At 40.2% G+C, this 19810-nt stretch overlaps 1 protein-coding gene across 9 annotated transcripts in view; it reads right to left on the reverse strand.

The window, feature by feature from the left end:
* The window catches only part of GRIA4 (glutamate ionotropic receptor AMPA type subunit 4), a 254375-nt gene that overhangs the window by 91780 nt on the left and 142785 nt on the right, over nt 1-19810 (reverse strand). For all 9 annotated transcript variants that reach the window (XM_038762187.1, XM_038762188.1, XM_038762191.1 and 6 more), the window contains one exon: nt 3600-3784. In XM_038762187.1, coding sequence (XP_038618115.1) covers nt 3600-3784 — 185 coding nt within the window. The remainder of the gene's footprint in view (nt 1-3599; nt 3785-19810) is intronic.

A 19810-nucleotide genomic window follows, 5' to 3' on the forward strand; every position in this document is an offset into this window, starting at 1 on the left:
GCTCTGAAAATCACAGAGGCTTGGAAAGGGACCGGGATGCCCCGAGATCATGCCTTGGTTCTGCTTGTCGTAGGCAGGAATGTGTCTTAGTACTGTGCTTGAATGAATGCATGAGTAAATCTTTGAGGGAATGGCTTTTTTAAGGAGATTAATTTTTTTTTATATAAGGCAGATACGAACCAGTTGCTTTCTATGTCTTCAGAGGGGAAATGAGTTAAGTTGTGTTTAAATGGGGGGAAATGAGTTTAAACTGTAGCAGAAGGGGCTTTTGTTGAGCATTACTGAGAACCGTCAAGATGATTAAGCATTGGAGCAGTTTCCTGAGGAAGGTTGTGTAGTCTCCATCCTTAAAAATCTAATCCCGACTGTGCCATTTTTCTGCTGTGACTTTGGGCAAGTCATGGAACTTCTCTGTGCCTCAGTTACCTTATCTGTAAAGCGGGGTATGACTGTGAGCCTCATGTTGGACAGGAACTGTGTCCAGCACAATTATCTTATATCTGCCCCAGTACTTATGATGCCTGACCTATAGTAAATATTTAACAAATACTGTTTTAAAAAAACAAAAGCACACACCAAAAAACCCCAAGACTTGAAGACCATTACTCCATATAAGCAGATGATCCCTTGAGTCCAATGTTCGCATAAGGAGGAGTAGAAAAGCCTCATGCCCAAAACTGTGGTGGCTTTGAAATGACAAAAAATAACTTTTCTAGTCTCCCTTAACAAGAGGCTCATTTAACCTAGAGCTTATTCTAAAAGCTTAGATTGAGTTCTCAAATACCCTGTGTTTCTTTTATAGCAACTATCTGATCCTCCAAAATGGGGCAGTGTGCTTCTGAGTTTCAATTTCCTACTCCTAAGTGGGTTTTTTCACAACAGGATTCCTACTTGTAATGGGACTCTTGGAAAACCAGCTTAATCATGAATGACCTTAGGAAAATTAAAACCTGAGTTTCCTTTTAAGGCCAGATATTAAAAAAAAAAACAGTACCTGATTAAAATGTAAACATAACCTCAGGAAAAGGGACCCTGAATTTATGGAACTGATCTTTTCCGTAAGAAGAATGCATCCTTCACAATACTGTGGTTGAGATGAGTCAGTAATGGCACCCAGTGCCCTCAGATATTCTCTACAATGGATATATTTGACAAGGCAGAGGAACTCACCAAGGCAAATAAAAAATCTGAAAGGCTGTGCATGCGCTAGTAAAAAATAAAATACAAATGTTCTCTATCTGTTTCATGGTGGCTGCACTCATTCTAGTCGTTTGAAAGCTCCATAATAATAATAATAATAATAATAATGTATTTATGTGCTATGTGCCAACTGCTGTACTGAAGACTAGGGCAGAGACAAGAAAATCAGGTAGGACACACTACTTGTCTCGCATGGGGAGTTGAAGTAGGAGGGAGAACAGGTATTAAATTCCCATTCTACAGATGGGGAAACTGAGGTACATAGAAGTTTAAATGATTTGTCCAAGATCATACGGCAAGCAAGTGGCAGAGCTGGGGATTAGAACCTAAATCCTCTGTCTCCCAGGCTGGTGCCTTTTCCATTCATTACACCATTTTGGCTAGAACAGGGGCCGTTTGGAAAGACGGTAGATTGGTTTTGAATAGGCTTTATACCGCTGAAGACCAAGCACTATCCTATAAAACCAATTGGAAATTTTAAGGACATTTTTATCAATAATTGAAAATGAAAAACGCTTAAAGTCCATGGTTGAAAGTTCCACGCAGCAAATCAAAATTGTGTTTCACTGGGGGTACATCAACCTTGAGGATCCATGAGGCAAGCAAGCATTTTAAACCACTAGATGGCAATCAGTTACTGCATTTTTTTGAAAACCAGTAGCAGACCATGCAACCCAGACTTTCAGAATTGTTCACACTATCCTGGGTTATGTGAATATTTATTGCTTCAATACATTTTCCTGTAAATTTAAACCACTGACATTAATACTATTCGATTTCCCTGCCTTGTTAAGGAGGTATTCAAATTTGGCTGACAAATGGGAGCTTTTACTGGGTTTTTGAAATTGAATTGAGCTCATAATTTACTAGCGTTTTGGAAGGTTGGTTCAGCTCTTCAGGACTACATGTGGAAAAAATCGTTGAAAAAACACACGAATTTCTTCTAAAATCCAGCCTGTGGGGCTTTTACAGTTACCATATTTACTGGAGTGAGTGGCACACTTGGGGCATAAGTTTTGCCACCCCAGAATAGGGGAGAGGCTATTTCTTGGTCATCAAAGGAAGATACAAGGAGGGGAGAAGGAAGAGAAAAAGTAAGCGGGCACTTGAGACTTGAATCTCTTCTAGTGCACACTCCCAGATGGTGCATACAAGAGCCTGTTATTGGGTAGGGATTGTCTCTGTTGCTGAATTGTACTTTCCAAGCACTTAGTACAGTGCTCTGCACACAGTGAGCACTCAATAAATATGACTGACTGAATGAATGAATGAAAGAGGCCCTCACAGAATCACGGTAATCATCCTTCCCTTCCTCTCTTTCTAGCCCAAAATTCACAAGTCTAGGGTGAATAAACAGGAGTCCATATTAACAGTGCTTCTGTATTCTGATCCTTCTCCTCAAAGCCTGTTGCGGGTGGGGAATGTGTCTGTTATAGTGTCTTTCAAGCGCTTAGTACAGTGCTCTGCACACAGTAAGCTCTCAATACATGCGATTGACTCTTCCTACCCCAATGCATGCCACTGTTGCTTCTTATAAAGTAATAATAATAATTATGGTATTTGTTAAGTGCTCACTATGTGCCAAGAACTCTTCTAAGCTTTGGGATAGATACAAGGTAATCAGGTTGTCCCAAGTGGGGCTCACAGTCTTCATTCCCATTTTACAGATGAGGTCACTGAGCCACAGAAAAGTTAAGTGGCTTGCCCAAGGTTGCACAGCAGACAAGTGGCAGAGTTGGGATTAGAACCCATGTCCTCTGATTCCCAAGCCCCTGCTCTTTCCACTAAGCCATGCTGCTTTTACTTCCTCTTAAAAAAAAATCCTGGGTAATGGGGAAATGATGCCATGGAGATAATTACTGTGAGTAAATACAATTATTGAATTTGCACTCTCCTCAAAATTGGGGAAAATTGATTATATTTTGAAGTAGATCTATAGCACTTGATTCAGTCTTATTCTTTCCACATTCACACAAATTTTCCTTACAGGTTAACACAATGTTTAATGTTTCAAAGGTGGATATGCAACCTATCAAATTACTTGAAAATCTTTTGCCCAAAATTGTGTACGAAGCCTGGGTCAAAATGAAAAACTGGCACCATTTCTTCTTTTAGATGACTTGAATAGCCACATTCTGGACAGATAAACTCTTAAGGATACTGCTTTGCTAGCATTTAAGTCCTAAATATCATTCGGTCAGTACTCATCATAAGCTTTTCATCTTAATCTCCGGGTCTCAACCAAGTACTTACTACATTGCACTTCTCTCTTTCCTTCTCCCTCCTCTTACTTCCCAGACTAACACATTAGGGAAAAGCATAATACGTTTGAACAGACTTGCTAACCTGAATTCCTGACCCAGACTACACTGGGTTACAATGACATTAGGCAGACTTACCTGCTCTAAAATATTCTGAAGTCTCTCTATTTCACAGTCTATCACAAATTTCTTTTCTTGTCTTCGGTCCAGATCCTCGAGAAGTCGCCTGTAGCTGGCGTCGTTAAAGTTTTCCACGCAAATGGCACTGACCTGCCAACCGTTTTGTCCCGCTTTTTCCATGATTGCTTGAAGTATCGAGTATCCTTCAAGAAAAACAACAACAACAAAATACTAAAAGCAGGTCCTTTGGGGGAATTTAGTGAAAATTTGCAGCTGGATTCCACCAACTGCTAAGGAGAATACAATAAAAGTAAAAGACATAGGTTTATCTGCAAAATGGGGATTCAATAGCTGGTCTCCTTCCTGCTTAGGCTGTGAGCCCCAGGTGCGACCTGATCATATTGTATAATAATAATTATTATTGTATATTAGTTAAGCGCTTACTATGTACCAGGCACTGTATTAAGCACTGGGTAGCTACAAGCAATTCAGTTGGACACATTCCCTGTCCCATATGGGGCTCACAGTCTTAATCCCTATTTTACAGCTGAGGTAACTGAGGCACAGAAAAGTTAAGTGACTTGCCCAAGGTCACACACCAGACGAGTGGCAGAGCTGGATCCATGCTCTATCCATTAGGCCCTGCTGCTTCTTTGCCCCAGCGTTTAGCACAGTGCTTGGCGTATAATAAATGCTTAACAGAAAGCACAATTATTCCCCCCTAGACTGTAAACATGTTGTGGACAGGGAATGTGATTATTATGAGTTTTCCTTGAACTTGATTAAATATATGCTCATTTAATAATCTAGCTATCAAATACGACAGTCAAAATATACAAATGTTCCGAGTTGGACTCAGATCCTTAGAAAACCGGATGCTTCTGTCAATCTGCTGTCAGAAATGCAAGATACAATATGACCAACTGCATCTATATTTCATTTTGTCCTTTCTAATTCCAGCAACCAGAGGCTTTTTTTTTAAGCAGACAATTTTAGAAATCTAAACCAAAATTAAATCAGCAGTGCTTTGTAAATTATTACATATGGGGGAACTTATCCAGCCTCATAAGTGTTCACAGGAATAAAATATGACATATGGGGATTTATTTATTTATTTATTTTTACATGTGTCCGTCCATCTTTAGAGGGTACAACTCATTTTCCTTCCATTAAAATATCCCTTATTTCCATCCGGGGCTAGACAACCACTGAAGAGCCTGTGAAATGAAGTAGACATTGTTTGACAAACTTTTTGAGAACACTTGTAGCTCTGGCCTTGTCACTGAAAGTGATTTGATTTATAAAGGCAAAATTGAAGTCTTTGAAGAAATAAGATTAAAAGCAAAGCAAAATAAACCAACTCTCCATATATAGACTTATGGTTGTGAACCTTGTAAACTCCTCCAAAAGATTGTAGTATTGTTCTCTCTAAGCACTCTAAACCCAGTAAGGCTTCAATAAAAATCATTGATTGATAGATCAGATTATAGTTTAAGTATTTTATCATAAATTTCATACCGTTTGTGTCTAAACTAAACTGTCTCTAAATTTAGATCCTGCAGATCTCATTAATAATGTGTCACGTGTTTCCCTTACTGCCATCATAAATTACATACAGAAGCGGTGCTCAACATGTAAAATATCAGTTTATTTTCACACGCCAAGCTGTTTACTGTAAATAATACTATTTGTATTATACACAAAGCTAGGGCTAGTCATTTCCTTTGTTTTGAAAAGGTTACTTTTGTACTTTTCTGAGAGAAAGGAGGTGGTAATACATAATTTTCTTGTGATGATTTCGGAAAAGAGATTTGCATACAATTACCAAGACAATTTCAGTTTCTAGCTGGAACAAACATAGGATGAAGTAAATACCATATGATTAGCCTAATTTGTTGTGTTGCATTGTGGCTAGATCATTTCCAAGAAGTGATTATAAACCCGTGCCAGCGCTTTCGGGAAAGTGAATTCATTTGATTATACCTATTAAATTGAACCGGAGGAACTGACATTGGGTAAACGTCTAGAAGGCGGTGAACAGATCGACAGGCAGAGAAGGTTGAGGGATTTGGGAAAATGGGGTTCATCGGTAGATTTGAACAATAAAATGTCCAGGGTTTGGGAAGTGGGGGAGATCTTTCTAAGTAACAACACAGAGCTTTTCATTTCCACACAGATGAATTAGAATCTTCTAGTGCATCCAACACTGCAGTGAACAAACCTGACCTTCAGCATCCAGCTAAGCTTAATAGAGTCTTTTCCATCTAATTAGACATTCAATAGTTTTTATTGAGCACCTATTGTGTGCCAAACACTATACTAAGGGCTTGAAGGCTACAATGGAAACAACATGGCCTATTGGAAAGAGCACAGGTCTGGGAAATCAGAGGACCTGGGTTTTAATATCAGGTCGGTCACTTGCCGGCTGCGTGATCCTGGGCAAGTCACTTTTCTGGGCCTCAGTTTCCTCATGTATTAAAATAAATGGGGATTCAAATCGTGTTCTCCCTCCCACGTAGATTGTGAACCCTATTTGACTGTGTCCTACTTGATAATCTTGATAATCTTGTAGGACAGGCCTGGGATGCCCTCCCTCTGCCCATCCGCCAAGCTAGCTCTCTTCCTCCCTTCAAGGCCCTACCGAGAGCTCACCTCCTCCAGGAGGCCTTCCCAGACTGAGCCCCCTCCTTCCATACAAAATATGTATGTTTGTACATATTTATTACTCTATTTTACTTGTATATATCTATTCTATTTATTTCATTTTGTTAATATGTTTGGTTTTGCACTCTGTCTCCCCCTTCTAGACTGTGAGCCCACTGTTGAGTAGGGACTGTCTCTAGATGTTGCCAACTTGTACTTCCCAAGCGCTTAGTACAGTGCTCTGCACACAGTAAGCGCTCAATAAATCCGATTGATTGATTGATTGACAGTGCATGTCCCATAGTAAGTACTTAATAAATATTATTATTAAAAGGCATGGTCCTTGCCCACCAGAACTTTGCAATTTGATTTAAATGGGCAAACTCATTGGTGTGGTGATTTTTTTTTCAGTCCCACCTCCAAGCCTAATCAGAGAACACCGACAATACCTTATCCACGTTACCAATAGAAAACATTTCAAGCTTTTCTACATGCCTTCAGCCCCATCCCACTTTCCCTGCCGTCACCATGGGGAGCCTCTGGCTAGGCTTGGAGTATAAACAGTCTGGCCCCAAATTGTGAGGGCAAGCGAGCCGTCTTTTTGGGTGCCCATTTGGGAAGAGTCATTTAGAAGAGGAGACGGGGGTAATTTGCAGCAACTGCTGGAAATGACACTGTAGCTATTGCTTTCTGCCTGGGATTAAAAAGACAAGCGGGCTTAATGTGCATACTGTTTCACCTATTGAAGCAAGGCTTCCACAAGGGCTTTCCTAGTCAATCAATCAGTGCAGAGAGCACGAGCCTGGAAGTCGGAAGGAGCTGGGTTCATATCTCGGGTCTGCTGTGTGACTCTGGGCAAGTCACTTGGCTTCTCTGTGCCTGTTATCTCATCTGTAAAGTGAATATTAAGACCGTGTGCCCCATTTGGGACAGGGAATCTGTCCACCTTTCCTCTCTATCCAAACAGCTTCTAGGCTGTACCCACCCCAGCGCTTAGTACAGTGCCTGTCAGATAGTAATCACTTAACAAATACCACAATAATCATTATTGTCATTTTTGGTTTGGAGCTTCTTGGTTCACGCCCCTGCTATTGTACATTCATTCATTCATTCATTCAATCAATCGTATATATTGAGGGAATATATACTGGGGAAGCAGTGTGGCTCAGTGGAAAGAGCACGGGCTTTGGAGTCAGAGATCAAGGGTTCAAATTCCAGCTCTGCCAATTGTCAGCTGTGTGACTTTGGGCAAGTCACTTAACTTCTCTGTGCCTCAGTTACCTCATCTGTAAAATGGGGATTAAGACTGTGAGCCCCGCCGTGGGACAACCTGATCACTTTGTAACCTCCCCAGTGCTTAGAACAGTGCTTTGCACATATCAAGTGCTTAATAAATGCCATTATTATTATTATTATTGAGCACCTACTGTGTGCAGGGCAATCAATCAATTGTATTGAGCGCTTACTGTGTGCAGAGCACTGTACTAAGCACTTGGGAAGTACAAGTTGGCAACATATAGAGACAGAGCACTGTACTAAGCACTTGGAAAGTACAATTCAGCAACAGAGACAATCCCTACCCAACAACGGGCTCAAAGTCTAAAAGAATATAGAAGAAGAAGGAATGTACATCATTCCTTGCAGTCCTTGTATCACCTCTGTGGTCTCTAAAACACTGAATTATGATAAGGATAATGACATCTGTTAAGCACTTACTATGCGGCAAGCCCTGTTCTAAGCACTGTTGCAGACACAAGCTGTTCAGGTTGGACATCCCACATGGGGCTCACCGTCTTAATCTCCATTTTCCGGATGAGGTAACTGAGGCACAGGGAAGTAAAGTGACTTGCTCAAGGTCACACAGCAGGCAAATGGCAATGCAGGGATTAGATTTCAGGTCCTTCTGACTCCCAGGCTCCATTCACTAGGCTGAGCTACTTCACTCATTACAATTACATCATCTCTCTATCATCTGGAAGGACCATTTGGGAAATGATGGTCTGTGATTCGCTGACTACCTTATTTGTCATTTCTTCTATAACCAGAAAATTTTGCTATCACTTGTATAGAACCAGGAGACCTTAAAACAATATCATCATAGGCCTAGAAATCAAATATTCAAATCACATATCTTTTTAACGTGAAGAACTCTGAAGAAAATATTTTACATGCAGATTTTCCCCCCCACAACACACCACGTTAATAATGAAAAGCACATCTTGCACAAAATTTTAAAGTTGCTGCTTTAAAAAATCAGGTGGTTCAGAATTTGATCTGGTTAGAGACTCACTGAGGAAATAGATTGAAGTTATGATGAGTCTTTTTTTCTTTCTTGGAACATATCACAGCAATCATTACAGTTCTTTAGTGTTTAAAGACAGAAATGAAGCAGCACTAGAATGTTCTGTTCTCTACACAGTCTTTTTTCATAAACAACAATTTAAACGGAGCAGGATTACTTTGTTATTTTTGCCTTTACTCAAGTGCTTCAGGATCATCAAAAAGCTTGTAAGGATAGGCACAGAAAAGTATTGGATGCATAGAGGAACAGTGTGGGTCAGTGGAAAGAGCATGGGCTTTGGAGTCAGAGGTCATGGGTTCAAATCTCGGCTCCGCCAACTGTCAGCTGTGTGACTTTGGGCAAGTCACTTAACTTCTCTGGGCCTCAGTTGCCTCATCTGTAAAATGGGGATTAAAACTGTGAGCCCGTGGGACAACCTGATCGCCTTGTAACCTCCCCAGCGCTTAGAGAACAGTGCTTTGCACATAGTAAGCGCTTAATAAATACCATCATTAATATTATTATTATATGCTGATGGTGTTATGGAAAGAAAGAAGGCTTAAAATCACGAAGTTGATATTCGAAAGGTCAAATGTGCTTAAGGAAAAAAATAACATTTTGAATTGGAAAGTGAATATGTGTGGGGAAGAGCACTGAATCGTGAACATACATTCCTGCCTTTCTGACCATTTAGAATTTCAAAGATGTTCCAATCTCAGTGAAATAAGTACTTATAACTCAAAGAGGATGGAAAGGTAGACACAGATAACTTTTTATGATAACTGATACTCTGTCATTCTGACCAAGTCAGTAGGAATTTTCAAAGTAATCACTGTTTGAATTAAGGAAGATTTTGAGTGAATTTTACAGATTATTATGGCTCAGCCTTCACACTTGCTTAAATCCTAATCCTTGCCCTTTTGGAGGCTGGGTATATTTGATTGCTCATTTTAATCCAATCCAAATTTATGTTTTCAGCCCTCTGGTTTTCCAGATTTCCGCTTAACAATGAATTTATTACCTCCAATTGGTGGCCCAATTTGACAATGTAGCATTATTTTCCATTTTATAATTAAAGATTAGAGAAAAGCACATTTTCCTTATTTGAAACAACCAGACATTTGTTTGCAGAGAAAAGGTAGAGTTCTTACATTGGGACTTTTTAGGGGTCTAGAAGGGAAATGCTGAGAAATTCACTAGGATACTGTTTTTCAGAGTTGGGCAAGTCACTTCACTTCTCTCTGCCTCAGTTACCTCATCTGTAAAATGGGATTAAGCCTGTGAGCCCCATGTGGGACAACCTGATTACCTTGTATCCCCCCAGTGCTTAAAACAGTGCTTGGCACATAGTAAGCATTTAGCAAATGCCATTATATTTTCATATAATGCCATTATATGAAAAGCGCTAGCATCCTCTCACTTCCTGCACTACATTAAAGCAAACAGCCGCACAGTCTTCTACTGATGGAACCATTCTGAGTTTTATCCAAGTAGAGAAGTCTTCCCCCGGGGTATCCAAGGATGCAATTTTAGTCATATCCTTAGAAAACACATGATGGAATCCTTTCCCTGTCCCTGATGTGATGGGAAGCTTCCCAACATGGCCTAGTGGGTAGAGCACGGGCTTGGAAGTTAGTAGGATCTGGGTTCTAATCCCACATATCTCTGCCATTTGCCTGCTGTGGGACCTTGGGCAAATCACTTTACTTCTCTATGCCTCAGTTACCTCATCTGTAAAATGAGGATGAAGACTGTGAGCTCCATGTGGGACAGGGACTGTGCCCAATGTGATTAGCTTGTATCTACCCTAGAGCTTAGAACAGTGCCTGGAACATAGAAAACATGTAACAAATACTACTAAAAACAAACAAAAAAGCATGATCCAGTGGATAGAGCATGGGCCCGGGAGTCGGAAGGACCTGAGTTCTAATCCTGGCTCTGCCACTTGTCTGCTATGTGACCTTGGGCAAGTCATTTCACTTCTTTGTCCCTCAGTTACCTCATATGTAAAATGGCGATACAGACTGTGAGCCCTATGTGGGACAGGGACTGTGTCCAACCCTATTTGCTTGTATCTACTTCAGCAACAGTGCCTGGCACGTAGTAAGCACTTAACAAATGCCACAATTATTATTATCGTTCCCTGACTCAGCCTCTTCCCAAAATTGCCCTACCATTGTTTAATATATACCACTGATTTATTGATTAAAGCTTCTTTCAACTCACATTCTTGACCTCTCAAGCTGGCAACTTCTCCTAATGCATTCTTGCACCATTTTAGTCTGTTTGCAGCACTGATGAAACTGGGGAGGAAGAACCTTGGGAAATCCCGTATTTTTACAGTAAGGACTGTCTAATGAATTCAACATGTTGTATAGCCGTGCAGAAAGATCACAGGCCTGGAGATTAGGAAAACTAGGTTGTCATCCTGGCCCTATGATTTGCCTGCTTTGAGACCTTGGGTAGGTCACTTAACTTCATTATGCCTCACTTTCCTCATCTATAAAATGGGGATTAAATACCTTTCTCCCTCCTTCTTAGACGATTAACTCCATGTAAGATGGAGACCCCGGTCCGATCTCCTTAAATTGTATTTACCCCAGTGTCTATTACAGTGCTTAACAAATACCATTATTATCATTCCCGGGGACAAATAATAGGATGAATTTTTAATTATGTCACATACAGGCATGGTCAGGTTTTATTCCCCATGGACGTGTAGAAACCCCATTCTCAAGTCTAATCTCCTACATCTTTGCTCTGCCTATTTAGGAAGTCAAAGTTATAGTGTGGGGAGGAGTTACCACCGTATGGTGGCCTGTAATTCTTGTTGGAAATGGATATGGTCACTTTATCCTCTCACTTTTTTGTTGTTAAATTTGTGAAAATATAAAAAGATCTGATGCCTTCAACACACAAATAGGAAGTGTAACAACGAAGTATTCATCGGATTTCAAAGACCCCCCCAAATCCAAAGAATCTTAACGTTATAATCTGAAGTAGAATTTGGTACGTTAATAGAAGCCCAGCTATTTGTTGCTTAAGGATTCAAAAAAATTCCCTTTCAAGGTCAAATTGGCCATCCATCCAAGCCTGAACAGTTTCGGAGCTGTGATAGTAATGATGGCATTTGTTTACATGTCTAAATGTTTTGTTTTGCTGTCTGTCTCCCTAGACTGTGAGCCTGTTGTTGGGTAGGTACCGTCGCTATATGTTGCGGACTTGTACTTCCCAAGCGCTTAGGACAGTGCTCTGCACAGAGTAAGCGCTCAATAAATATGATTGAATGAATTTGTTAAGCACTTACTGTGTGCCAAGCACTGTTCTAAGATCTGGGGTAGATACAAGGCCATCAGGTTGTCCCACGTGGGGCTCACAGTCTTAATTCCCATTTTACAGATGAGGTAACTGAGACCCAGAGACGTGAAGTGACTTGCCTAAAGTCGCACAGCTGACAAGTGGCGGGGCTGGGATTAGAACCCACGACCTCTGATTCCCAGGCCTGGGGTCTCTCCACTACGCCACGCTGCTTCTCCATGGTTATATGTACGGGGCCAAAACAACCTTTTGTTCTATATTTTCCTGATGTCCCCGGCATCTGCTTGGCCTTTTAGGTGCAGCTCCCCATTTGAAGATGATTTAAAAGAACTATCAACAATACCTTCAAAATCTCGTTTGTGGGTTGTGACTGATAGCTCAGGGTCTGTCATTATCTAATTGTAATTTCAAGTGTTTTTTCCTCAGTGAATTTCCTTGACTTTGCTCACATTTCTCATAGGAAGCAAGTAATGCGCTCTTCATTCCTTGGTGACTCTGACTTTGTGCATTTTTGGAGTAAATTTAAACTGTTTTTTTATCAGGGATTTTCCATTAGAGTTTTCCCTAGGGTGATGGTGAGGAAAGTCCCTTAGAAGTAATATTAAATTTACCAAAATTATGTGGGAAGTGTTAGCTAGATTTTTCTCTGAAGCACCCTGCTGTAGTCAGTGTTTCCAGTCTCATTCTTTAGAAGCAGAGTGGCTTAGCAGAAAATGTAAGTCTGAAAATTGGAAGACCTGTGTTTTCATCTTGGCTCTGCCACTTGCTTGCTGTTTGACTTGGGCGAACCATTGGACTTCTCTGTACTTCAGTTTCCTCATTTGCAAAATGGGGATTCAAATCCTGTTCTCCCTAATACTTAAACTATGATCCCCATGTATCTACCCCAACGCCTATTAGAGTGCATGGCACATAATAAGTGCTTAACACAGTTATTATTCTGTAGTATCACTTAAATGTTCCCCAGGAATTTAAATTTTAAAATGTTCTGAATATAATGAAGTGTTATGGAAGTATAAATCCAAAGTAACATTTAACATGGAATTGAGGTTGACGATTCGGTTTGTATATTTTAGGACTCTATTTAAAACGTTCCATTTAATAATTTAAAGGACAGTTGCATTGCAGAAAGTAGGATTCCAGTTTCTTTATCGGAGGGCTTCTATGCTTATTTAAAAATGTTAACGTTGTTTCTATTGTTTATCTTCATTAAATAAAATGTCTCCCCATTTCATTATCAAAGGATTTAGTAGAAGCTGGACATTTATCAGGGAAAAAATGTAACATGGTGAGGTCAGGTGTGCTTTAATAGCAACTGTAAGATTATTGTGGCAGGGAATGTGTCTGTTATATCGTTGTGTTGTACTCTCCCAAGCACTTAGTACAGTGTTCTGCACAAAGGAAGCGCTTAATACATACGATTGATTTCTCCTGATTGGCGCTTCTAAGCCCATCTCCTCCTTGGTGTGTTATGAACAATGGGTGGGCAATATTATTAGTCCTAACGAGGTGTGTTCTGTTAATCCACCCTAATCTTAATCTCATGATTTAATCAATGGTATTTATTGAGCATTTACTATGTGCAGAGCACTGTACTAAGCATTTGGGAGAGTATGATGCAACAGACTTGTCAGACATGTTCCCTCCCCACAGCGAGTTTAAGCGAAAGTTTTCAAGTCTAATAAACGTACCATAAATTGGAAATAACTACTACTGTGGTATTTAAGTGCTTACTATATGCCAAGCACTGTACTAAGGGCTGGTATCAATATGAAATAATCAGATCAGCCATGGCCTGGAAATGTCTTCAGGTGGATATTGTGAGTGGGTTTTTCTCTCCCAACTTCCATCAGCAGTTGTTTGGGAAATAGCACAGAGAATCGATGCTGGGGAGGTTGGGTTTGTATTTTTTTCTGGGGAAAGGAAGATGGGGGGCCTCCATCGAAGAAACAGCATGGCTTACTGGATAGAGCATGGGCCTGGGACCTGAGTTCTAATCCTTCCTCTATCACATGTCTGCTGTGTGACCTTGGGTAAGTCACTTAACTTCTCTGTGCCTCAGTTACCTCGTCTGTCAAATGGTGATGAAGAGTGTGAGCCCCAAGTGGGATGGGGACTATGTCCAACCTGATCAACTTGTATCTAGCCCGGCTCTTAGTACAGTGCCTGACACATAGTAAGCACTTAACAAGTATATTATATTAATGTCTGTCTCCTCTTCTAGACTGTGAGGTCACTGTGGGCAGGGAATGTGCTGTTGTACTCTCTGAAGCGCTTTGCACATAGTAAATACGATTGACTGAAATGAAAGAACCATAATTATTGTTATTATTAGAACCCTGAGCTTCAGAGCTGAGCATATGACCTCCTGCCTTCTGACACTTGCATGTATTTTCTGTGTCTTCTCCCCATCAACTGCTAACATGGTGTTAACTACTACTAATAATAATAATGTTGGCATTTGTTAAGCGCTTACTATGTGCAAAGCACTGTTCTAAGCGCTGGGGGGGGATACAAAGTGATCAGGTTGTCCCACGTGGGGCTCACAGTCTTAATCCCCATTTTACAGATGAGGTAACAGAGAAGTTAAGTGACTTGCCCAAGGTCACACAGCAGACAACTACTACTGTTGAAATTGTGGCCCACTTTTAATTGACTTGCACAAGGCTGGGTCAATTAGGCTTTCCCTACCTGGAAGAAAGATTGCATGAAAGAGAATTAAAATGAAGCCAGAGGAAAAGCCATACCCTACAAATACACTGAACCCGAGGATGCCAGAGAGTCAAATTATAGGAAATTATATTAGGGGCTCGTTTTCATGGAATAATAAGCACTTTTAAGGAACATAGCTATTTGTGGTATGTAGAGTTAACTGGATGCAAACATTTTACAATAATTGACAATGCAATTAAAATTACAGTTTGAAACACTGTTTTACCATAAAATCACTCCAGCCGTGTAACACTTGAGATTAGAAAATTTTCCAGATGAGGCATTTTTCAACTTCTAAGTAACTTGATTTTGAGTGAGAAAATGTTCATTGTGTTTTAACGTACCAACTGCCAATAGTGCCAATCACCTGGAAGCCCACGTTTATGCATCACAGGTAATTTTTAACAATAATCACGAACAGGGAGATGCTAGAATGTATTAAGTACAATTTGCAGCAAGCTGACATTTAAACATTCAACCTGAATAGTCAGCTTTCTTTTTTAGTACATTAACTTGCTTCAGGCATGCTTCAAGCTTGCATATCTACTAAAACCCGTAGGGAACTGAATTTATGGACTCATGCCCTGAAGTGTGGTTGCAAAAAAAATAAAGGTCTTTATGCAGGACAACAGTAATCCTTACCTCTAAAAGTCACATTGTTCTTTAAATAACCCCTTGGTTTCACTGCCTATTTCAAACTGAAAGCCACATTTTAACAAAAGATTCTTTGGTATTCTCGGAGCCTATTTCTGCCCTCTGTTCTCTTTAGCTTGTCAATGGATTTCACACATGCACATCACTAGAGCTACACTGCCACAATTCAAGAGCAGGGGTCTTAAAGAGGTGAGCAATCAAAGGGTAATCAATTTATTGACCTCTTTATGCAAAGCACTGTACTAAGTACTTGGGAAAGTACAAGATAACAGTGTCGGTAGACATGCTCCCTGCCCACAGGGAGCTTAGAGACATTGAAATAAATTACAGATATGTAAGGTAAATGCTGAGGGTGGAGTGAAAAAAGGGTACAAATCCAAGTGCGAGGGAGATGCAGAAAAAGGAGTGGGAGTAGAGGAAATGAGGGCTTAGATGGGGAAGACCTCTTGGAGGAGATGGGATCTTAAATAAGGCTTTATAGGTGGGGACAGTGAATGTCTGGATATGAAGGGGGAGAGAGTTCCAGGCCAGAGGAAGGATGTGGGCAAGGAGTGATGAGAGAGACTAGATCAAAAAAATAATAATAATGATGATATTTGTTAAGTGCTATGTGCTAGCACTGTTTTAAGCGCTGGGCTAGATACAAGGTAATGAGTTTGCCCCACGTGGGGCTCACCGTCTTAATCCCCGTTTTACAGATGAGGTAACTGAGGCACAGAGAAGTGAAGTGGCTTGCCCAAAGTCACACAGCTGACAAGTGGCAGAGCTGGGATTGGAACCCACGACCTCTGACTCCCAAACCCAGGCTTTTTCTCCTAAGCCAAGGTACAGTGAATAGGTTCTTAGAGGAGAGAAGGGAGCATCCTGGGTTGTACTAGGAAATCAAAATAGGCAAGTTAAGAGGGGACAAGATGATTGAATGCTTTAAAACCAATAGGAAGGAGTTTGACACCTATTCAAACCCTAACAAGAGGCACTAAAAGAGCCAAGATTTTTTTATAGGGTCATTGCCATTTGGCAAAGTTAAATCTGCATCCACAGGCAACCTTTTATGCAAGAGCACTTTACTCACACCTACATTGACTTCTAGTTCATCGAAATATATTTACTTTAAACATCTGAAGCTAAAGATCATACTTTGGGGTAGACCAAAGTGATCTTGTCTCCTGTGTGACTTTGAGCAAGTCACTTAACTTCTCTGTGCCTCAGTCACCTCATCTTTTTTATAATAATAATTTTGGTATTTGTTAAGTGCTTACTATGTGCAAAGCACTGTTCTAAGCGCTGGGGAGGATACACGGTGATCAGGTTGTCCCATGTGGGGCTCACAATCTTAATCCCCATTTTACTGATGAGGTAACTGAGGCCCAGAGAAGTTAAGTGACTTGCCCAAAGTCACACAGCTGACAAGTGGCGGAGCCGGGATTTGAACCCGTGACCATACCATTGTATGGTATTAAGCACTAACTATGGTATTTAAGTGCTTACTGTATGTCAGGCACTATATTAAGTACTGTAGTAGATACAAGATAGATTGGACACAGTCCCTGTTCCCACCTGGGTCTCTGTCTTGATCCCCATTTTACAGATGAGGGAATTGAGGCACAGAGAAGTAAAGTAATTTGCCCTAGGTCACACAGCAGGCAACTAACAGAGCCGAGTTTAAAAACCCAGGTCCTCTGACTCCCAGGCACATCCTCTTTCCACTAGGCCACACTACTGCACACAGTAAGCGCTCAATAAATACGATTGAATGAATGAATGTAAAATGGGGAATAAGACTGTGAGCCACATGTGGGAAATGGGCTGTGTCCAACCTGATTATCTTGGATCTTCCCCAATGTTTATTACAGTGCCTGACACATAGTAAGTGCTTAACAAATACCACAGGAAAAAAAAATCGACTGCATGGGTGGATGGGTTGAAAATTATTTAAACTGTAGATATTTCAGCCCAGAGTTCCGTACTCAATATATGATGGGCACTCATTAAATATTAAAATAATAATTAAAATAATTATGGTATTTAAGTGCTTACTATGTGCCAAGTACTGTTCTAAGCACTGGGGTAGTTACATGTTAATCAGATTGTCCCATGTGGGGCTCACACTTTTAAGCCCCACTTTACAGATGAGGTAACTGAGGCACTGAGAAGTTAAGTATCTTGCCCAAGGTCACACAGCAGACAAGTGGCAGAGCCGGGATTATAATTTATGTCCTCTGACTCCCAAGCCTGGGCTCTTTCCACTAAACCACGCTGCTTCTCTGGCTATTACTGGCTAACCCTTCTGAATATCGAAAGACAGACGGTTTATTATTCTGGATACAAACTTATCTTTTCTTCCCAGAATAAAAAAGCTCCTCTTTTCCCTGCAGCGCATAATGATAATTATGCTATTTGTCATTCACTTAATCGTTTTTATTGAGTGCTTACTGTGTGCAGAGAACTGTACTAAGTGCTTGGGAGAGTACAGTACAACAATAAACAGACACCATTCCCTGCCCACAATTAGCTCGGTGACAAGAGCTGGGGCACATGCAATCAGACCTGACAAAGATCCTTTCCCACTTGGGGCTCAAAGATGCAGAGAGCAGGCATTTAATCCCTATTTTACAGATAAGGAAACTGGGACACAGGGAAGTTTAGAATTCCCCAAAATCACACAGCAGGCAAATGACAGAGTCTGAATTAGAACTAAGGTCTCAGACTTGTGTTCTTTCCACTAATAAACTAATCACGTTCTCCTTGTAGGCAAAGAATTACCTAGATCCGTTGTAGTGATCTTCCTCAGTTTTCTGCTTTGTAAGGAAGAGTGGCTGACACCCTCCCTTAGAATGATGAGGATGGTATTTGTTAAGCACTTACTATGTGCTAAGCACTGGTAATCGGGTTGTCCCACGTGGGGCTCACAATCCCCATTTTACAGATGAGATCACTGAGGTGCAGAGAAATTAAGCGACTTGCCGAAGGTCACAGAGCACATAAATGGTAGGGCCGGGATTAAATTCTGTGACCTTCTGACTCCTAAATCCATGCTCTATCCACTACGACATGCTACTTCATCATCATCATCAATCGTATTTATTGAGCAGTTACTATGTGCAGAGCACTGTACTAAGCGCTTGGGAAGTACAAATTGGCAACATATAGAGACAGTCCCTACCCAACAGTGGGCTCACAGTCTAAAAGATTTAGATTTACTTCATGATTACATTAGTTAACGTAACTGTTCAGGATGTATACCCACTGGATAAATTTATCCTCATATAGCATCCTCTTTTGGAAAAAAATTGCAAGTTATTAACCTAGGAGAGTGTGTGGGTTTTTTTTTTTTTGGATTTCTTCCTGTCTAGAAGCTGCTTCTAAACATCACTACCTTTACAAGGAGAGAGCTATTAACCCTAAAAATAGTTTTAAGTATAATTGAATGGTTACACAGCACATTATCTTTATCAATAGACAAGCCCAGGTATCCCAGTGTAATGTAAACCGAGAGGGTTAGGTGTTCCCTGCTTAAAAAAAAAAAAATAAATCTTGTCCAAGTAATTAGTCCACCTTCAAAAATCCCTGTGGAGGTGCCATTAATTGGGTGTACAATAGCCACTTACTGAATAAAGTAGCTTGGTAGATTTTATTTTGTTTCTCCAAATGCCAATGAGCAATAGCTCAGTGAAGAAAACAAATTGCATTTGGTTAGAATAGAATACCAATATGTTTGAAATACCCAGGAAGTTTTTACTGTACAATTTTATTTAAAAAAGATTAAATTGATTTGGTCCACATTTTCTGTACCAATTCTCAGCTTGGAATAAAACCTTATGAGCCTAGCTTTAATGTTTAAAAATAGTGCTGCAATAAAAATGCAATGCAAATTCTAAATAGACACAGCACAGCTACAAATATTTCTTGAGCCCTTGTATAAGAGGAATCTTTAACCCACAATCTCTACTATTGCTCATTTAAATCCAACTTAAGTCCAGAAATATAAGCATATTATTTTGCAGAATGCATGATTCATCCTTTAATCCTTGCATGAAGGAATAAAGAAAAAGGTTCTTAATATTCTGCTGATTTGACTAGAAGTTTTTTGAAGGTATGCAGCCAGACACCAATAGGTGAAGACAGCAAATGTCAGAAAATGCATAATTTATATTGAAATTTCTTTCATTTTCCTTTTCATTTCTCTCTCATCTTTTTGAGGCATTGAAAGCCAGAAATCAGTATGTCTCTATTCCCACACTTGCACAGAATATAGACTATGAGAAATGGATAGATTTTCACCACCTCTAGACCTCTCATTGTGATTTTTTTTTGTGTATAAATACAAAGGAGAGTGGTGTTAGAGCAGCCGCACTCTTTCTTGCACAGCACCTTTTCATTGGAAAACCTAATTATGGTGTCATTAGGAAAAAAAACTACAGATGAAGAGAATTTATTTCATGTAGACCCTTTAATATGAAACATATCCAAAATAGAGCTTCTTTTCCAGTAAAATGCCTCATGGCACTTTGTGTTTTGAAAGATACAAAATGTAATGTCTGTGAGTGTGTGGATAGGTGGGAAATTTCTATGTCCACATCAGACAGAAACTCTTTTAAACTGGCTGTAAGGTACCCAATCA

This window comes from Tachyglossus aculeatus, chromosome 20 (genome assembly GCF_015852505.1).
Source record: "Tachyglossus aculeatus isolate mTacAcu1 chromosome 20, mTacAcu1.pri, whole genome shotgun sequence".
Classification (NCBI taxonomy): Eukaryota; Metazoa; Chordata; class Mammalia; order Monotremata; family Tachyglossidae; genus Tachyglossus; species Tachyglossus aculeatus.